The 16,340-nt window shown below is 70.5% G+C and overlaps 2 protein-coding genes across 2 annotated transcripts in view; one reads left to right on the plus strand and one right to left on the minus strand.

Annotated features, from left to right (window-relative positions):
* LOC311189142 (SCO-spondin-like) overlaps positions 1-8,956 on the plus strand; it is a gene marked incomplete at its 5' end in the record, with an annotated part of 45,845 nt that extends 36,889 nt beyond the window's left edge. The window contains 19 exon segments of the mRNA XM_084260722.1: positions 156-329; positions 413-1,089; positions 1,197-1,328; positions 1,942-2,069; positions 2,168-2,214; positions 2,421-2,746; positions 2,748-2,811; positions 2,814-2,825; positions 2,927-3,088; positions 3,191-3,307; positions 3,549-3,687; positions 3,792-3,930; positions 3,932-3,992; positions 5,223-5,431; positions 5,511-5,606; positions 6,335-6,395; positions 7,033-7,163; positions 8,217-8,367; positions 8,860-8,956. Of these exon segments, the coding sequence (XP_084116848.1) occupies positions 156-329; positions 413-1,089; positions 1,197-1,328; positions 1,942-2,069; positions 2,168-2,214; positions 2,421-2,746; positions 2,748-2,811; positions 2,814-2,825; positions 2,927-3,088; positions 3,191-3,307; positions 3,549-3,687; positions 3,792-3,930; positions 3,932-3,992; positions 5,223-5,431; positions 5,511-5,606; positions 6,335-6,395; positions 7,033-7,163; positions 8,217-8,367; positions 8,860-8,882 (2,849 nt within the window). The 3' untranslated portion in view covers positions 8,883-8,956.
* Positions 8,957-10,513: 1,557 nt separating this feature from the next.
* On the minus strand, positions 10,514-13,223 carry ZNF467 (zinc finger protein 467; the record flags this gene model as incomplete). Its single annotated transcript, XM_084260931.1, has 4 exons — positions 10,514-12,471; positions 12,681-12,779; positions 12,968-13,042; positions 13,157-13,223. The coding sequence occupies 4 exons, from the start codon at positions 13,221-13,223 to the stop codon at positions 10,991-10,993; spliced, it is 1,722 nt and encodes a 573-aa protein (XP_084117057.1). The 3' UTR covers positions 10,514-10,990.
* Positions 13,224-16,340: the final 3,117 nt, after the last annotated feature.

Raw genomic sequence — 16,340 nt, forward strand, 5'->3', positions numbered from 1 at the left:
CCTGAGGGGCTGATACGGGACCTGCAACCCCCCTGGGGGGCGAGGGGGGGGGGGGGCAGGACCAGCTGTGGGAAGACCCCCGAGCACCGCGGTGGGGGCTTTGGGGTGCTGTACCCCTGGTAAGGTCCCACCCCCCCCCCCCCCCCCCACCCCAGGGCCGGGGGGCTGCGCCTGGGGCCCCTGGAGCCCCTGCTCGCGCTCGTGCGGCACCGGCCTGGCCACCCGGGAGACCACCTGCCCCTGCGCGACCCCCGGCACCCCCTGCCCCCCCCCCCGCGGCTCCAGCACCGGCCGCGCCGTCCAGGCCTGTTACCTGCGCCCCTGCCCAGGTAGGGCGCGGGGATGGGGGGGGCGGCGGATGGGGGGGGGCGGCAGGGTCCCTGCCCGTCCTCACCCCCCTCCCCGCCCGCAGCCGCCTGTCCCTGGAGCCCCTGGAGCGCCTGGAGCTCCTGCTCCTGCCAGGCCCCCCACCAGCACCGGCTCCGCTACCGGCGGGGCCCCGCTGTCTGCGCCGGGCTGGACGCGCAGACCCGCCCCTGCAACACCTCGGGGTGCCGGGGTGAGCCCCGGGATGCCCGCATCCCCCCCGCGTCCCCCCGCATCCCCCCCGCATCCCCCCCGCGTCCCCCCCGCATCCCCCCCGCATCCCCCCGCATCCCCCCCGCATCCCCCCCGCATCCCCCCCCGCGTCCCCCCCGCGTCCCCCCCGCATCCCCCCGCATCCCCCCCGCGTCCCCCCCGCGTCCCCCCCGCACCTCCCCCTGCACCCCCGCCCGCGCGGACCTGCGCTTCACCCAGCTGCCCCCGACCCGCCCGCATCCCGCCCGCACCCTCATCGCATCCCGCACGCACCCCGCACCCCGCTCGCACCCTGTCCTCACCCCTCCCGCATCCCGCCCTCACCCTGCCCGCATCCCCCGCCCTCCCCCGCCCTCACCCTGCCCGCACCCCCCGCCCTCACCCCTCCCTTACCCTGCCCGCACACCCCTCCCGCACCCCTCCCGCACCCTCTCTCACCCTGCCCTCACCCCTCCCCACGCCCCTCCCGCACCCCCATCGCACCCCTCCCGCACCCCGCCCGTGCGCACCGTGGGTGTCCCCGCCCATCCCGAGCCCCTCACCGCCCCTGCCCATCCCGGGGTGCCCCATCCCGCGGGGGGCTCCTGCCTGACCCGCATCCCCGCCCCCTCCCCCAGAGACCCGGCTGTGCCCCCCCCTTCGAGTACCGGCCCTGCGGCGCCCCCTGCGCCCAGCTCTGCTCCAGCCGGCAGCACCCCGAGCTCTGCCCCCAGCACCCCCCCTGCCTCCCCGGCTGCGCCTGTCCCCAGGCAAGGGGGGTGGGGATGGGGATGGGGGTGGAAGGGGGTAGGGATGGGGATGGGGATGGGGATGGGAGGGGATGGGGAGGGGATTGGGATGGGGAGGGGATGGGATGGGATGGGGATGTGGGATGGGAAGGGGATAGATGGGGATGGGATGGGGAGGGGATGGGATGGGGAGGGGATTGGGATGGGGAGGGGATGGGATGGGATGGGGATGAGAAGGGATGCGGAAGGGATGAGGGTGGAGATGGGATGGGGATAGGATGGGGATGGGGAGGGGATGGGGATGGGGTGGGGTGGGGAGGGGGGAGAGGATGGGGATGGGATGGGGTGGGGATTGGGATGGGGATGGGGATGGGAATAGGGATGAGATGGGGATGAGAAGGGATGGGGAGGGGATGGGGGTGGAGATGGGATGGGGATGGGATGGCGATGGGGATGGGGAGGGGATTGGGAGGGGGATGGGGATGGGATGGGGATGGGGTTGGAGGGCAGCCCCACTGAAGAGCCTGTTGCCTGCTGGGCCATAGTGAGACCCCGGTGGCAGGAGGGATGGGGGCTGCAGGGGGGGCACCCATCGCCCCTGTCACCCCCCTCCATCACCCCCCCATCCCGGCAGGGGCTGCTGGAGCAGGCTGGGGGCTGTGTGCCCCCCTCCCAGTGCCACTGCCTGCACCCCGGCGGGCAGGACAGCGGCCCCCAGACCCTGGCTGCTGGAGACACCGTTCTGCTGGGCTGCAAGGAGTGGTGAGTGGGGCTGGGGGGCAGCCCCACATTGGGGGGGGTACAGGGGCTGCCCTGGCACCGTGGGTGCTCACCCCCCCCCCCCCCCCCCCTCCTCCCAGCGTGTGCCAGAACGGGACCCTGCAGTGCAGCAGCGAGGGCTGCCAGGGTGAGTGTGGACCCCAGCACCACAGAGCCCCCCACCCTCAGTGCCACCTCCCCCCACCTCCCCCCTCTGCTCAGGGACCCCCCACATCCCCCGTGGGGTGGGTACACTGCTCTGCCCACTGCCTGCTCCACAGGGGTGGGGGGCTGCTCCTGCCCCCTGTCCCCTGAGTGGGGGGGTACCCAGCAGCTCTGTGCCCCCCCCCCCAGGGCTGCTGCCGCTGAGCCCCTGGTCCGAGTGGACACCCTGCAGCCCCTGCCCACCCCTGCCCACCCTCAGCCCCGGTGAGCCAGCCCAGACAGGGAGGGGGTGGCCGATGGAGGGGACCCCGACGGAGGGGACCCCAATGGAAGGGGCCCCAATGGAGAGGACCCCAACGGAGGGACCCCCAATGGAAGGGGCCCCAACGGAGAGGACCCCAACGGAGGGGACCCCGACGGAGGGGACCCCAATGGAGGGGTCCCTGGCGGGGCTCTCTGCACTGGCCGCGACGCAACATCGCTACCGGACGTGCCTGGACCCCCAAACTGGGGCTCCCCTGGGCCGGTGGCGCCGCCGTCTGCTCGGCCGAGCTCCAGCAGGAGCGGCTCTGCCCGGACCCCGCGTCTGCCAAGGTACCGGGGGGCTGCGGGGGGCGGGGGGCTGCGGGGCGCCCTGGGCACTGCGCTGGGGACAGCAGCATCCTCCCAGGGTGGGTGACACCCCTGTCCCGCAGACCCCTGTCTCTGGAGCCCTTGGGGGCCCTGGGGGCCCTGCCAGGACCCCTGCAGCGGGGGGTACCGCCTGCGCCACCGCCAGCCCCGGCACCCGGCTGGGGGGGGGCAGTGCCGCGGTGCCCACTCCCAGACCCAGAGCTGCCACACCGCTGCCTGCCCAGGTAACCCCCCCACCCCGGCTCAGCGCACTGGAAAAGGGGGGCCGAGGCAGGGACCGTGCCCCCCTGCGCCCCCAAGCCCCTGACACCCCCCCCCGTGCCCAGGAGAGGAGTGTGAGGAGCGGGGCCGAGCCTTCGACTCGTCCTGCGCCAACGGCTGCCCCCGCGCCTGCGCCGACCTCTGGCCCCACGTGGAGTGTCTGCAGGGCCCCTGCGAGCCGGGTACGTGCTGTGCCCCCCCCCCCATGGCACAGCCCCCTGCCCCAAACCCCCCTCACACCCACGAGACCCCCCCTCACACCCATGAGACCCACCCCCCCCCCCCCTCACGCTGGCACCGCCTGTGCCATGGCGCACCGGTGCACCCATGGCCTGTGGAAGAGACTCCCCCCCACTCTCCATGGGTCTGGGACCACTCACAGCACCCATGGGTGCTGCCCCACTCCTCTTTGCCCCCCTCCAGGCTGCCGGTGCCCCCCAGGGCAGCTGCTGCAGGACGGGGTGTGCGTGGCCATCGCCGAGTGCCGCTGCGGGCTGCCCGCTGCCAACAGCAGCCGGGAGCTCCAGCCAGGCCGGGTGGCTGAGCTGGACTGTCACAACTGGTGGGTGACAGGGGAGGGGGCACATGGCGGCCGGCTGGGCACGGCCAGGCCATAGGGCACAGCCCGGGGCTGGGGCGCTGATTCCGGCGTCGCTGCCCGTGCAGCACCTGTGGGAACGGGACCTTCAGCTGCCCGGCCCTGCAGTGTCCCTCCTACGGGCCCTGGTCCCCCTGGGGCCGCTGCTCCCGCAGCTGCGGCGCTGGCAGCACCGCCCGGCACCGCGGCTGCCAGCGGAGCCCCGGCGGGGGTGCCCTGCGGGGCTGGCACGAGGGAGACGGCTGAGTGTAACCCACAGCCCTGTCCTGGTGAGGGCTGCGCTGGGGGGTGGCTGGGGGGTGGACGGTGGGATGGTGGATGGATGGTGGGATGGAGAGGGGGATGGATGGTGGGATGGACGGTGGGATGGACGGTGGGATGGTGGGATGGATGGTGGGATGGAGAGGGGGATGGACGGTGGGATGGATGGTGGGATGGATGGTGGGATGGACAGTGGGATGGACAGTGGGATGGACAGTGGGATGGTGGGATGGAGAGGGGAATGGACGGTGGGATGGAGAGGGAACGGACGGTGGGATGAACAGTGGGATGGACAGTGGGATGGACGGTGGGATGGATGGTGGGATGGTGGGATGGAGAGGGGGATGGACAGTGGGATGGACGGTGGGATGCTGGGATGGATGGTGGGATGGATGGTGGGATGGTGGGATGGATGGTGGGATGGATGGTGGGATGGATGGTGGGATGGACGGTGGGATGGTGGGATGGATGGTGGGATGGATAGTGGGATGGTGTGATGGAGAGGGGAATGGATGGTGGGATGGATGGTGGGATGGATGGTGGGATGGATGGTGGGATAGACAGTGGGATGGTGGGATGGACGGTGGGATGGACGGTGGGATGGACGGTGGGATAGACAGTGGCATGGTGGGATGGACTGTGGGATAGACAGTGGGATGGTGGGATGGATGGTGGGACGGACAGTGGGATAGACAGTGGGATAGTGGGATGGACGGTGGGATGGACAGTGGGATGGATGGTGGTTGCGGTGGGATGGATGGTGGGATAGAGAGGGGAATGGACGGTGGGATGGACGGTGGGATGGACAATGGGATAGACAGTGGGATGGTGGGATAGAGAGGAGAATGGATGGTGGGATGGACAGTGGGATAGACAGGGGATGGTGGGATGGATAATGGGATGGAGAGGGGAATGGGTGGTGGGATGGGCAGTGGGATGATGTGATGGGAGGACAGTGGGATAGACAGTGGGATGGTGGGATGGATAATGGGATAGGGAGGGGAATGGATGGTGGGATGGATCGTGGGATGGATAATGGGATAGGGAGGGGAATGGGTGGTGGGATGGCCAGTGGGACGATGTGATGGGAGGACAGCGTGACGGATGGTGGGATGGACGGTGGGGCAGTGGGTGGTGCTGGGGCTGGTGCGGGTGCCGATGGCAGCCCCGGGCACCCATCCCTGCATCCCCCACAGGTGCTGGGGGTGATGTGGGTGCCACGCCTGTGCCCCACACAGCCTGCCCAGCGGGTGAGCGCTGGCAGGACCCCCACTCACCGTCGGGCTGCGAGCGGAGCTGCCAGGACATCTCCGGGGAGCTGCCGCCCAACTGCAGCGTGGCCGCAGCCCCCGGCTGCTCCTGCCAGCCCGGCCGGTACCGCGACAGCTCCGGACACTGTGTGGCCCCCGACCGCTGCGAGTGCCGCCACCGGGGCCGGCTCCGCCAGGTCAGCGGGGCCCGGGGCCCGGGGCAGGGGGGGGTGCCCCTCTGTGGCACCCCTGAGCCCCCTGTGTCCCCGTCCCCAGGCTGGCAGCGAGTGGCAGGAGCAGTGCGAGACGTGTCGCTGTGAGGGTGGGCGGGTTACCTGCACCCCCGGCTGCCCCCCCCTCACCTGCCCAGAGGTGTGGGGAGGTCGTGGGGAGGGGGCACTTGGGGAGGGGGAACCTCGTGGAGAGGGGGAATGGGGGGGGACATTCACGGGGAGGGGGCACGTGTGAGGAGGGGAACATCACGGGGCAGGGGGACTCATGGGGAGGGGGGATGTGTGGGGAGGGGGCACATGTGGGGAGGGGGAACCTCGTGGAGAGGGGGAATGGGGGGGGACACACACTCATGGGGAGGGGGCGCTTGTGGGGAGGGGGAACCTTGTGGGGAGGGGGCACTTGGGGCGGGACTCATGGGGAGGGGGGATGTGTGGGGAGGGGCCACACATGTCGGGAGGGGGCACATGTGGGGAGGGGGAACCTCGTGGGGTGGGGTATGTGGGGGGGGACTCATGGGGCGGGGGGATGTGTGGGGAGGGGGTACACATGAGGAGGGGGCACATGTAAGGAGGGGGCACTCGTGCGGAGGGGGAACCTGGTGGGGAGGGGGAACTTCGGGGGGGGGGCTTGTGGGGGGGACTCATGGGGAGGGGTCAAGTGTGGGGAGGGGTCGCGCATGGGGAGGGATCAGGCGTGGGGCGGGGTCGGGCGTGGGCAGGGGTCGGGCGTGGGGAGGGGTCAGGCGTGGGGAGGGTCGGGCGTGGGGAGGATCAGGCGTGGGGTGGGTCGCGCATGGGGAGGGGTCGGGCGTGGGGCGGGTCGGGCGTGGGGAGGGGTCGGGCGTGTGCTGAGGCCGGTCCCGTCAGGGTGCGGTGAAGGTGCGGGAGCCGGGCAGCTGCTGCCCCGTGTGCCGCGAGGAGTGGCCAGGTAAGGGGCTGGGTGCTCAGTGGGGTCCCGGGCGCTCAGCGGGACCCCCGGGTGCTCAGCGGGACCCCCGGGTGCTTAATGGGACCCCTGGGTGCTCAGCGAGACCCCTGGGCACTCAGTGGGACCACCAGGAGCTCAATGGGACCCCATGGCGCTCAGTGGGACCCCTGGGCTTTCAGTGGGACCCCCATGTGCTCAGTGGGACCCCCATGTGCTCAGTGGGAGCTCCAGATGCTTATTGAGACCCCCGGGCACTCAGTGGGACCCCCCGGTGTTCAGTGGGACCCCCAGGCGCTCAGTGGGACCCCCGGGTGCTCAGTGGGACCCCCGGGTGTTCAGTGGGACCCCCAGGCAGTCATTGGGACCCCCAGGTGCTCAGTGGGACCCCCGGGTGCTCAGTGGGACCCCCAGGCAGTCATTGGGACCCCCAGGTGCTCAATGGGACCCCCGGGTGCTCAGTGGGACCCCCAGGCAGTCATTGGGACCCCCAGGTGTTCAGTGGGACCCCTGGGTGCTCAGTGGGACCCCCAGGCACTTAGCGGGACCCCCCTGGCTTCTCCCCACACACTGCTGGGGGTGGTTTCGGGGAGGGGGGGTCTCAGTGAGCCCCCCAGCCCTGCCCGTCACCCCCTGGCAGAGCCGGCGGGCGCCCAGTGCCGGCGCCTCACGGAGCGTCGCGCCATCGCCAAGGGCCCCTGCGCCATGGCCGCCGTCGACGTCACCTACTGCGCCGGCCGCTGCCCGTCCCGCACCAGCGTCAGCACCGAGGTGGGCCCAGCGCCGGGGGGCGTTGGGCTTCCTGGGGAGGGGGTCTGCGGGTGGGTTTGGGGGTCCCCAGTGTCCCCCAGCACCCACGTGTCACCCAGGGGGTCTGTGGGTGGGTTTGGGTCCCGAATGGGGGTCTGTGGGTGGGTTTGGGTGCTCTACAGGGGGTCTGTGGGTGGGTTTGGGGGCTCTCCAGGGGGGTCTGGGGGTGGGTTTGGGGGCTCTCCAGGGGGGTCTGGAGGTGGGTTTGGGGGCTCTACAGGGGGTCTGTGGGTGGGTTTGGGTGCTCTCCAGGGGGGTCTGGAGGTGGGTTTGGGGGCTCTCCAGGGGGGTCTGGGGGTGGGTTTGGGGGCTCTGCCGGGGGTCTGGAGGTGGGTTTGGGGGCTCTCCAGGGGGGTCTGGGGGTGGGTTTGGGGGTCCCCGGTGTCCCCCTGCACCCACGTGTCACCCAGGGGTCTGTGGGTGGGTTTGGGTTCTGAATGGGGGTCTGGGGGTGGGTTTGGATGCTCTCCAGGGGATCTGGGGGTGGGTTTGGGGGCTCTCCAGGGGATCTGGGGGTGGGTTGGGGGCTCTGCAGGGGGTCTGGGGGTGGGTTTGGGGGCTCTCCAGGGGGGTCTGGGGGTGGGTTTGGGGGTCCCCAGTGTCCCCCAGCACCCACGTGTCCCCTGGGAGGGTCTGTGGGTGGGTTTGGGTCCTGGGGGGGGTGGTTGTGGGTGGGTTTGGGTCCCCGGGGGGCAGGTTTGGGTCCCTGGGGGTGTGTGTGTGCGGGTGGGTTGGGGTCCCTGGGGGGTGGGTTTGGGTCCCTTGGGGGGGGTCTGTGGGTGGGTTTGGGGTCCCCGGGGGGCGGGTTTTGGGTCCCCGGGGGGGGGTTTGGGTCCCCGGGGGGGGGCGGTTTGGGTCCCTGTGGGTGGGTTTGGGGTCCTCGGGGGGTGGGTTTTGGTCCCCGGGGGGTGGGTTGGGTCCCTGGGGGGCGGGTTTGGGGTCCCTGGGGGGCGGGTTTTGGTCCCTGGGGGGTGTGTGTGTGCGGGTCGGGGTCCCCATGGCGTCCGCGCGCAGGAGCCGTACCTGCGGAGCTCGTGCGAGTGCTGCAGTTACCGGCTGGACCCCGCGCGGCCCGTGCGCGTCCTGGCGCTGCCGTGTCCCGGCGGCCGCGCCGAGCCCGTGGTGCTGCCGGTCATCCAGAGCTGCCAGTGCAGCCGCTGCCAGGGTGAGCGGGGCACGGCCCCCCCCAGCCCGCCCGGGGGTGCAGCAGCCCCAGCCCGGTTAGGGGAGGGTGCAGCATCCCGGTTAGGGGGGTGCAGCATCCCGGTTAGGGGGGGGTGCAGCATCCCGGTTAGGGGGGGTGCAGCAGCCCCAGCTCAGTTAGGGGGGGTGCAGCATCCCAGTTGGGGGGGGGTGCAGCAGCCCCAGCCCGGTTAGGGGGGGTGCAGCATCCCGGTTGGGGGGGTGGAGCACCCCCAGGTCGGTTGGGGGGGGGGGGGGGGGCAGCATCCTGGTTAGGGCGGTGCAACACCCCCAGATCGGTTAGGGAGGGTGCAACATCCCCAGCTCATTTATGGGGTGCAGCATCCGGTTGGGGGGGGGTGCAGCATCCCCAGCTCAGTTGGGGTGGGGGGGGGGGGGTTGGGGGGGGGGGGGTGTGCAGCATCCCCAGCCCAGTTAGGGGGGTGCAGCATCCCCATCACCCCTTTTTTGGCAGGAGGGGATTTCTCCCGGCGATGAGGAGCCCCCCCCCCCCACCGTGGGACAGTGCCCCCCACCCCTGGTATTGGGGGTACCCCCCCCATTCCCCCGGGATGCTCTGGGGGTCCCGGTGCTGTCCCAGTCTGCAATAAATCTGTGGGAGCAGCTGCTGTGTCTGGCACGGGGTGAGGGGGACTGGGGGCACTGGGAGGGGCTGGGGCAGTGGGAGGGACTGGGAGCACTGGGGAGGGACTGGGGGCATTGGGAGGGACTGGGAGCACTGGGGGCATTGGGAGGAACTGGGGGCACTGGGAGGGACTGGGAGCACTGGGGGTGGAACAGGAAGGGCTCAGAGGGGACTGGGGAGGGACTGGGGTGGAGTGGAACAGGAAAGGTTTGGAGGGGACTGGGAGCACTGGGAGGAACTGTGGGCACTGGGGAGGTTGAGAGGGGTTGGGGTGGGAGCAGGAGGGTCTCAGGGCACCTGGGAGGGATGGGGAAGGGCTTGCCCAGCCCCGACGTGTGTGGGGGTCTCTAGTGAGCAGCCACCCCACGTCCAGAGGGGCTGCCCCACATCCTGCCCCCTCCCCAGAGCCCCCCCGGGCCTGTCCCTCCCAGCACCACGGGTGGCTGCATCCTGTCCCGCTGCTGGCAGCTTCCTGCTGCCTCCCAGCCCTTCCCCAGAGCCCAGCCCTTCACCCCCAGCCTCATCCTCCCTTCCCCCTCCCCTTCCCCTTTCCCTCCCCCTTCCCCCCAGCCCTTCCCCCCAGCCCTTCCCCCACCCCCGTGGAAGCAGGAGGGCAGCTCAGGCCCCATAATTTGGGTCCCAAACCCACAAGCTTGTGGCCACTGCTGAGCTCTGTTCGTCCATCCATCCCTCCCTCTGTCTGTCTGGGATGAAGGGATGGATGGAGGGATGGAGGGATGGAGGGATGGAGGGATGGAGGGATGGATGGAGGGATGAAGGGATGGACGGAGGGATGGACGGAGGGATGGACGGAGGGATGGATGGAGGGATGGATGGAGGGATGGAGGGAGGGATGGATGGATGGATGGAGGGAGGGAGGGAGGGATGGATGTGATGGAGGGATGGGTGGGTGGAGGGATGGATGGATGGATGGATGGATGGATGGATGGATGGATGGATGGAGGGATGGAGGGAGGGAGGGATGGAGGGATGGATGGAGGGAGGGATGGATGGAGGGATGGATGTGATGGAGGGATGGGTGGGTGGATGGGTGGGTGGATGGATGGATGGATGGATGGATGGATGGATGGATGGATGGATGGATGGAAGGATGGATGCTGAGCCCCAGCAGCTGTGTGGAGGTGCCAGGCCAGCCCCCAGCTCCCTGGGGATGTCAGAGCCCTCCCGTGTCCCAGGGTGTCACCGTGTTCCCCACTCCCCAGCCTGGTGCTGGCAGGTCCCTGGCAGCCCCACGCTGCCCGTCCAGCCCCTGCACACGGTGGGGTGGTGACCCAACGCCCCGGTGAGGGGCTCTGCCAGCAGCTCCCAGGGCTGGCAGTGCTGGCAGGAGCCAGACACCAGCACCAACTGCTTCGGGCCACAGAGCAGCGTCCCGGCACCAGCCCAGGGTGGCTCTGGCACCCGGTGCCACCCATCCTGTCCCCACAGCTCCCGCTCAGCACCAAGACACCCCCGGGTTTGACAAGTCCATTTACTGGCAGATTTGGCTCATCCCTCTCGCGGCAGAGCCCTCTGGGGGGGGGGGGTGTCAGCACCCCTCTGCCCCCCCCACACACACACAGCCCCCTGCCAACCAGCACCACGGCACAGAGACCGTCCTGTCCTGAAGAGGGGATGGGGCTCTCCCCACACCCCCGCAGTCCCCAGTGCTGAGCTTGGCGTGGGTCAGCCCTCAGTCAGAAGCTTTCCAGACCATTTCAGAGCCAGAGTTGTCCATCAGCCACCAGATATGTCCCCTCTGGCACCCCTGGATGCTGCTCTCCATGACGGAGGCAGCGGGATGGGCTGGATGCAGGACCACAGGCAGCGCTGGGATCCCCAGGCAGGACCCAGCAGCGAGCCCCGAGGAAGGGTCCCCATCCCAGGGGGAGGGTCTCAGGGACATGAGCATCCCTGGGAGCCGCCGGAGCAGCGCATCCCAGTGCTCATCCCCCCGTGTTCAGGGGCAGAGGGTGGTGGGAGCTGGGGCAGCAGGAGCCGGCCAGTTCTGCTGGGGTGCGGCGGCGGCGGCGGCGGTGCCGGCAGAGGCGTGGGTGCGCTCGTGGCGCAGCAGGTGGGTCTTCCTGCTGAAGCTCTTGCCGCACTGGGTGCAGATGTAGGGCCGGTGGCCGGTGTGCACCGCCTGGTGCCGGGCCAGGTTGGTCTTGGAGCTGAAGCGCTTGGTGCACTGGGTGCAGGCGTGGGGCCGGGTGCCGGTGTGCACCGCCTGGTGCCGGGCCAGGTGGGACTTGCGGCTGAAGCCGCGGCCACACTGCTCGCAGGCGAAGGGCCGGGCGCCGGCGTGAGCCTTGGCGTGGGCGATGAGGTTGGGCCGGGAGCTGAAGCAGCGGCCGCACTGCGGGCAGGGGAAGGGCCGCTCGCCCGTGTGCACCCGCAGGTGCCGCAGCAGGTGCTCCTTGTGGGCGAAGCCGCGGGCGCAGTGCGGGCAGGCGAAGGGCCGCTCGCCGGTGTGGGTGCGCTGGTGGGTGGTGAGGTTGGGCTTGTGGCTGAAGGTCTTCTCGCAGTGGGGGCAGGCGTAGGGCTTCAGCCCCATGTGGCCCCGCAGATGGGCCATCAGGTGCCGCTTGTCGCTGAAGCCGCGGCCGCACTCGGCGCAGGCAAAGGGACGCCCCTCCCGGTGCAGCCGCCGGTGGGACGCCAGGTTCTTCTTCCAGCTGAAGCTCTTGCCACACTCCGGGCAGGGGAAGGGTTTCTGCTCGGTGGGGAGCCCCTGCTCCCCGTCCCCCGGTGCCGGCTCGGCGTGCAGCTGCTGGTGCCGCAGGAGGTGCTGCTTGTGGGCGAAGCGGCGGCTGCAGCTGGCGCAGGGGAAGGGTCTCTCCCCGGTGTGGGTGCGCTGGTGCCGCACCAGGTGGGTCTTCTTGCGGAAGCGGCGGCCGCACTCGGCGCAGGGGAAGGGTCTCTCCCCGGTGTGTGTCTTCTGGTGCGAGCGCAGGTGGATCTTCTGGCGGAAGCAGCGCCCGCACTGGGCGCAGGGGAAGGGCCGCTCGCCCGTGTGCACCCGCAGGTGCCGCGTCAGGTGAGCCTTCTTCCCAAAGCCCTTCCCGCACTGGGCGCAGGCGAAGGGGCGAGGGGGGGCCGGGGTCCTGCAGCTCTCACAGGGTTGGGGTTCGCCCTCGCCCCCCGGCAGGCGCAGGCTGAGCCAGGCCTGGAAGCAGCGCTCACAGCTACCGGTGCCGGTGCCGGTACCGGCGGGGCTCTGGCCCAGCAGCGGCTGGGGGGGCAGGGTGAAGGCAGGCAGCCCGCCGTAGCCCAGCTCCTCTGGGCACGGCTGCTCCAGCTTGCAGGCGCCCACGCAGTCTGGGGTGCCGGTGGCATGGGGGAAGATGCCATCTGGGGGCTGCCCTGACAGCAGAGCTTCGGCACTGACCGCCCACTCCTCGTACTCCTCCTCCACCTTCACCTTCCTCACCAGCCAGTCCTCTGCGGGACACACAGGGGGGGTACTTGGCATCATTCACTCCCTCCCCAGCACGGCCCATGCCAAGGACCATGGAGCAAACAACTGTTGTCACATGTCCCCAATGTGCCCAGTGCCCAGGGTTGGGGGGCTCTGGCTGGAGCCCCGGGTGCATGACCGGGCCGTGCCATGCCATCCGGTGGGTTTGCCACGTATCGACACGTGCTCTCACCTGAGCAGCCATGGTCCAGGCTCCCCGGCTCCCCCCCGGCCCCTGGCTCCTCTCCATCAGTCTCAGGGATCGCCTCCACCTTGGGGACCACCAGCTGCACTGGAAAGGCAAAGGGGGCAAAGCCAGGGTCCCCCACCCAGCTCCAGACGGCCCCTCGCCCTGATGGGACCCCGGGAGAGGAGCAGGGGGACAGACAGGGGGATGGGCAGGGGGATGGGCAGGGGGATGAGCAGGGGGATGGGCAGGGGGATGGGCAGGGGGATGGGCAGGCCAGCTTTGGCACCCACCTGAGCCGGTGCAGCCCGGTGCCTCCATCTCCTCCGCCAGCGGGAGCGGCTCCGGCTTGACCACAGGGGAACCTGCTGGATGCGGGACAGGACCACACTGAGCCCCCCAGCACCCCCCGAGCCTGCATCCGAAGAGCTGCCGCAGCAGTGCCAGCCCGCTGTGGGGGACGGGCACCCCCTGGCTCCCACCTTGCACGGTGCCGGGGGTCGTGGGGAGCAGAGCCGGGATGCCGGGGAGCGGCGGGCGCGTCCCCATGGCGTGCGGGGTGTCCAAGGTCTCCATCAGGGCTGGGCCGCTGCGGCGAGAGGAACAGCCGCGGCCTTGTGCAGAGGAACGAGGGGTGGGGGGTCCCTGGGAGTCTGACCTCCCACCCCAAGGGGTCCCCGGGAGTCCAACCAACCCCCCCGAGGGGTTCCTGGGGAGTCTGACCCCATCTTCCCTGAGGGATCCCCCAGGGAGTCTGACCCCCCACCCCCACCCCAAGGGGTCACTGGGAGTCCGACTCCCCCACCTGAGGGGTCCCTGGGGGGTCTGAACCCCACCCAAGGCATCCCCAGGAGTCCAACCTCCCCACCCAAGGGGTACCCGGGACTCTGATCCCCCCCCACCCGAGGGGTCCCAGGGAGTCCAACACCCCCACCCTGAGGGGTTCCTGGGGAGTCTGACACCCCCACCTGAGGGGTCCCCAAGAGTCTGACTGACCCCCCCGAGGGGTAACCCAGGGAGTCCAACCCCCCCACCTCAGGGGTCCCTGGGAGTCTGATCCCTTCACCTGAGGGGTCCCAGGGAGTCCGACACCCCCACCCTGAGGGGTTCCTGGGGAGTCTGACACCCCCACCTGAGCAGTCCCCAGGAGTCCAACTGACCCCCCATCAAGGGGTCTCTGGGGAGTCCAACCGCCCCCGAGGGGTCCCCAGGAGTCCAATCCCCCCATCCAAGGGGTCGCCGAGAGTCTGACCCCCCCCGAGAGGTCTGACCCCGACCCCCAGCCGCCCCCCTGCAGCCCCAGCCAGGGTCATGGGCAGCACAGGGGTGTGGGTCTGATGTATGGGGGGGACACGGAGGGTTCATCCCGGCCGGCCTGAGCCCCCCGGTGAGGAGGGGTACCCAGCCCCCGGCATCCGGGGTTCCGCCCCCCCGCCCCCCCCCGCCGTGGGGACACGTGCCGGCGAGTCGCCCCCGGCTGCCACCAGCGGGGTGTCTCCAGCCCCCCCCCTCCCCCGCCAGCGGCTCACGGACCCCCCGTGCCCCCACCCAACCTCCCCGTGCCCCCGCGGTGTCCCTCAGCGCCCCCCCCCCCCCGCCCTCCGCCCGGCCCCGGTGTCCCTCCCGCCTCCCCCCCGCCATCCTGTCCCGCCCCCCCGGCTCCCCCCGCCCTTCCTGCCCCCGAACCCGCCGCCGCTCCCCCTCTGCGCCCCCTCCCCGCCAGCCCCGGGGGTCACCCCTGTCCCGCCCCGGCCCCCCGGCCCCGCTGCCGGGCTGGGGGGGGGTCCGCCCGCCGCCCCTACCTGCTCCGCCGCCGCCGCCGCCGCGGGGCCCCGCCTCGCCCGCGGTGGCCGCCGGTCCCCCCGCCCCCGCCGGGCCCGCCCGCTCCTCCCGCCGTCACCGGGGCACCGGCAGCGCCACCGAGGCCGGGCCCTGCTGCCGGGCCCCGCTGCGCCGGCCCGGGACACCGGGCAGCTCCCCCCCCGGGCCGGTACCGGGCTGGGTCTCCCACCCTGCACCGGGCCGATCCGCCCCTCCAGCCGCTCCCACGCAGAACCGGGACCTCCCCCCAGCCCCGCGGGCTCCGGGAGGAACACGGGGACGCGGCCACAGCTCCGGTGTGGGGCAGGGATGGAGCAGGGGGAGGTGGGTGGGGACCCCTTGGGGGGGGGGTCGGACTCCCAGGGACCCTTCGGGGGGGCGGGGCGGGGGGTTCAGACCCCTCAAAGCCGCTCCCACACCCCCTCGGTGGGGCAGGGGGGAGAAGAAATAACGAGACAGGGATGGGGAGAGACCCCTGCCCGGGTACCGGCAGAGCCGGCTCGGCTTGGGGGGGTCTCACCTCCTTGAGTACCGGGAAAGAAACCCCAAACCTTCCCCCCCCCCGTCCCCCAACCCGACACAGCCACACAGGGCTGGTCCGGGTGCTGGTGAGCGGCTCCAGGCGTAGTGCTGAGTATTCCAGCAGCTCACAAATTCACCTTGGGACAGCAAACGGCTGAGTTGGTGTCCCCTGCAGGTACTGGGGGCAAAAGGTGGGCGCTGGGCGTCTCCACAGCCGTTCCTACGGTATCCAATGGTAGAACAAGGTCAGGGGGGAATTATGGTCACCAACACTGTCAGCCCAGTGGAAACAGGAGAACCTTCAGCCTCCCCGTCCCTGAAGGGACCCCAGGAACAGGAGGGGAATCAGCTCTTGGGAAGGGCAGAGACTGGCAGGACAAGGGGCTGGAGTGAAGCTGGAGGAGGGAAGGGGGAGAGGAGAGACTGGGGGGAAGTTCTGTGCAGAGAGAGTGGTGAGGGGCTGGAAGGGGCTGCCCAGAGAGGGGGTGGGTGCCCCGTCCCTGGGGGTGTTCCAGGCCAGGTTGGCTGGGGCCCTGGGCACCCTTGTGTAGCTCCAGGCCTGGAGGTTGGTGGCCCTGCCTGTGGCAGGGGGTTGGAGCTCTGGGACCCTTGGGGTCCCTCCCAGCCCAGCCCAGCCCAGTCTGGGGTTCTATGAGAACCAGTACACCGTGAAGCAGTACATCCAATCTGTTCAGGCCTGGTGGAAGGCATGGCAAACTGGTCCACAGATAGAAGCAGCTTTGTCCTGAGTGGTAAGAGATGCGCCGGGTGTGTCAGCACCACCAGGCAAGAAGTAACAGAGTTGGGACCACTGCCCAGAGGAGCCTCTGCGCAAAGGCAGCAGGAATTGCTCTCCCTGGTGCCTTGGGGTCAGCCAAAGGGGAGACTGAACATCTGTACGGACTCAGTTGTACCTCCTACAACCACCTTAAAAGAGGGTGCAGAGGGGTGGGCGATGGTCTCTTCAGCCAGGGGACAGGAGATGGGAGGAGGGGCACTGGGCCCTGGGTGGGCGTTGGGGCACTGCCCACCCATCCCTAAAGGCCATTCCCTGCTGGGACCGGCCACAGCAGCGACTTCTAAGGGGTCAGTGGCGGGATAATGGTTTGACAACTGGGGCTCTGAGCAACCTGGTCCAGTGGGAGGTGCCCGTGCCCATAGCAGGGGGTTGGAAGAAGCTGATCCCCAAGGTCCCTCCCAAGCCTGCCCACCCTGGGATCCTCTGCACTATCCCTTGTTCCCATAACGCAGTTGTTCCAGGGATGATCTCCTCCCTTGCCCCCACGAGCAAGGCACAGGGTTTCACATTATTTTAGGAAGAAG

This window comes from Gallinula chloropus (genome assembly GCF_964237585.1).
Source record: "Gallinula chloropus genome assembly, chromosome: 2".
Lineage (NCBI taxonomy): Eukaryota > Metazoa > Chordata > Aves > Gruiformes > Rallidae > Gallinula > Gallinula chloropus.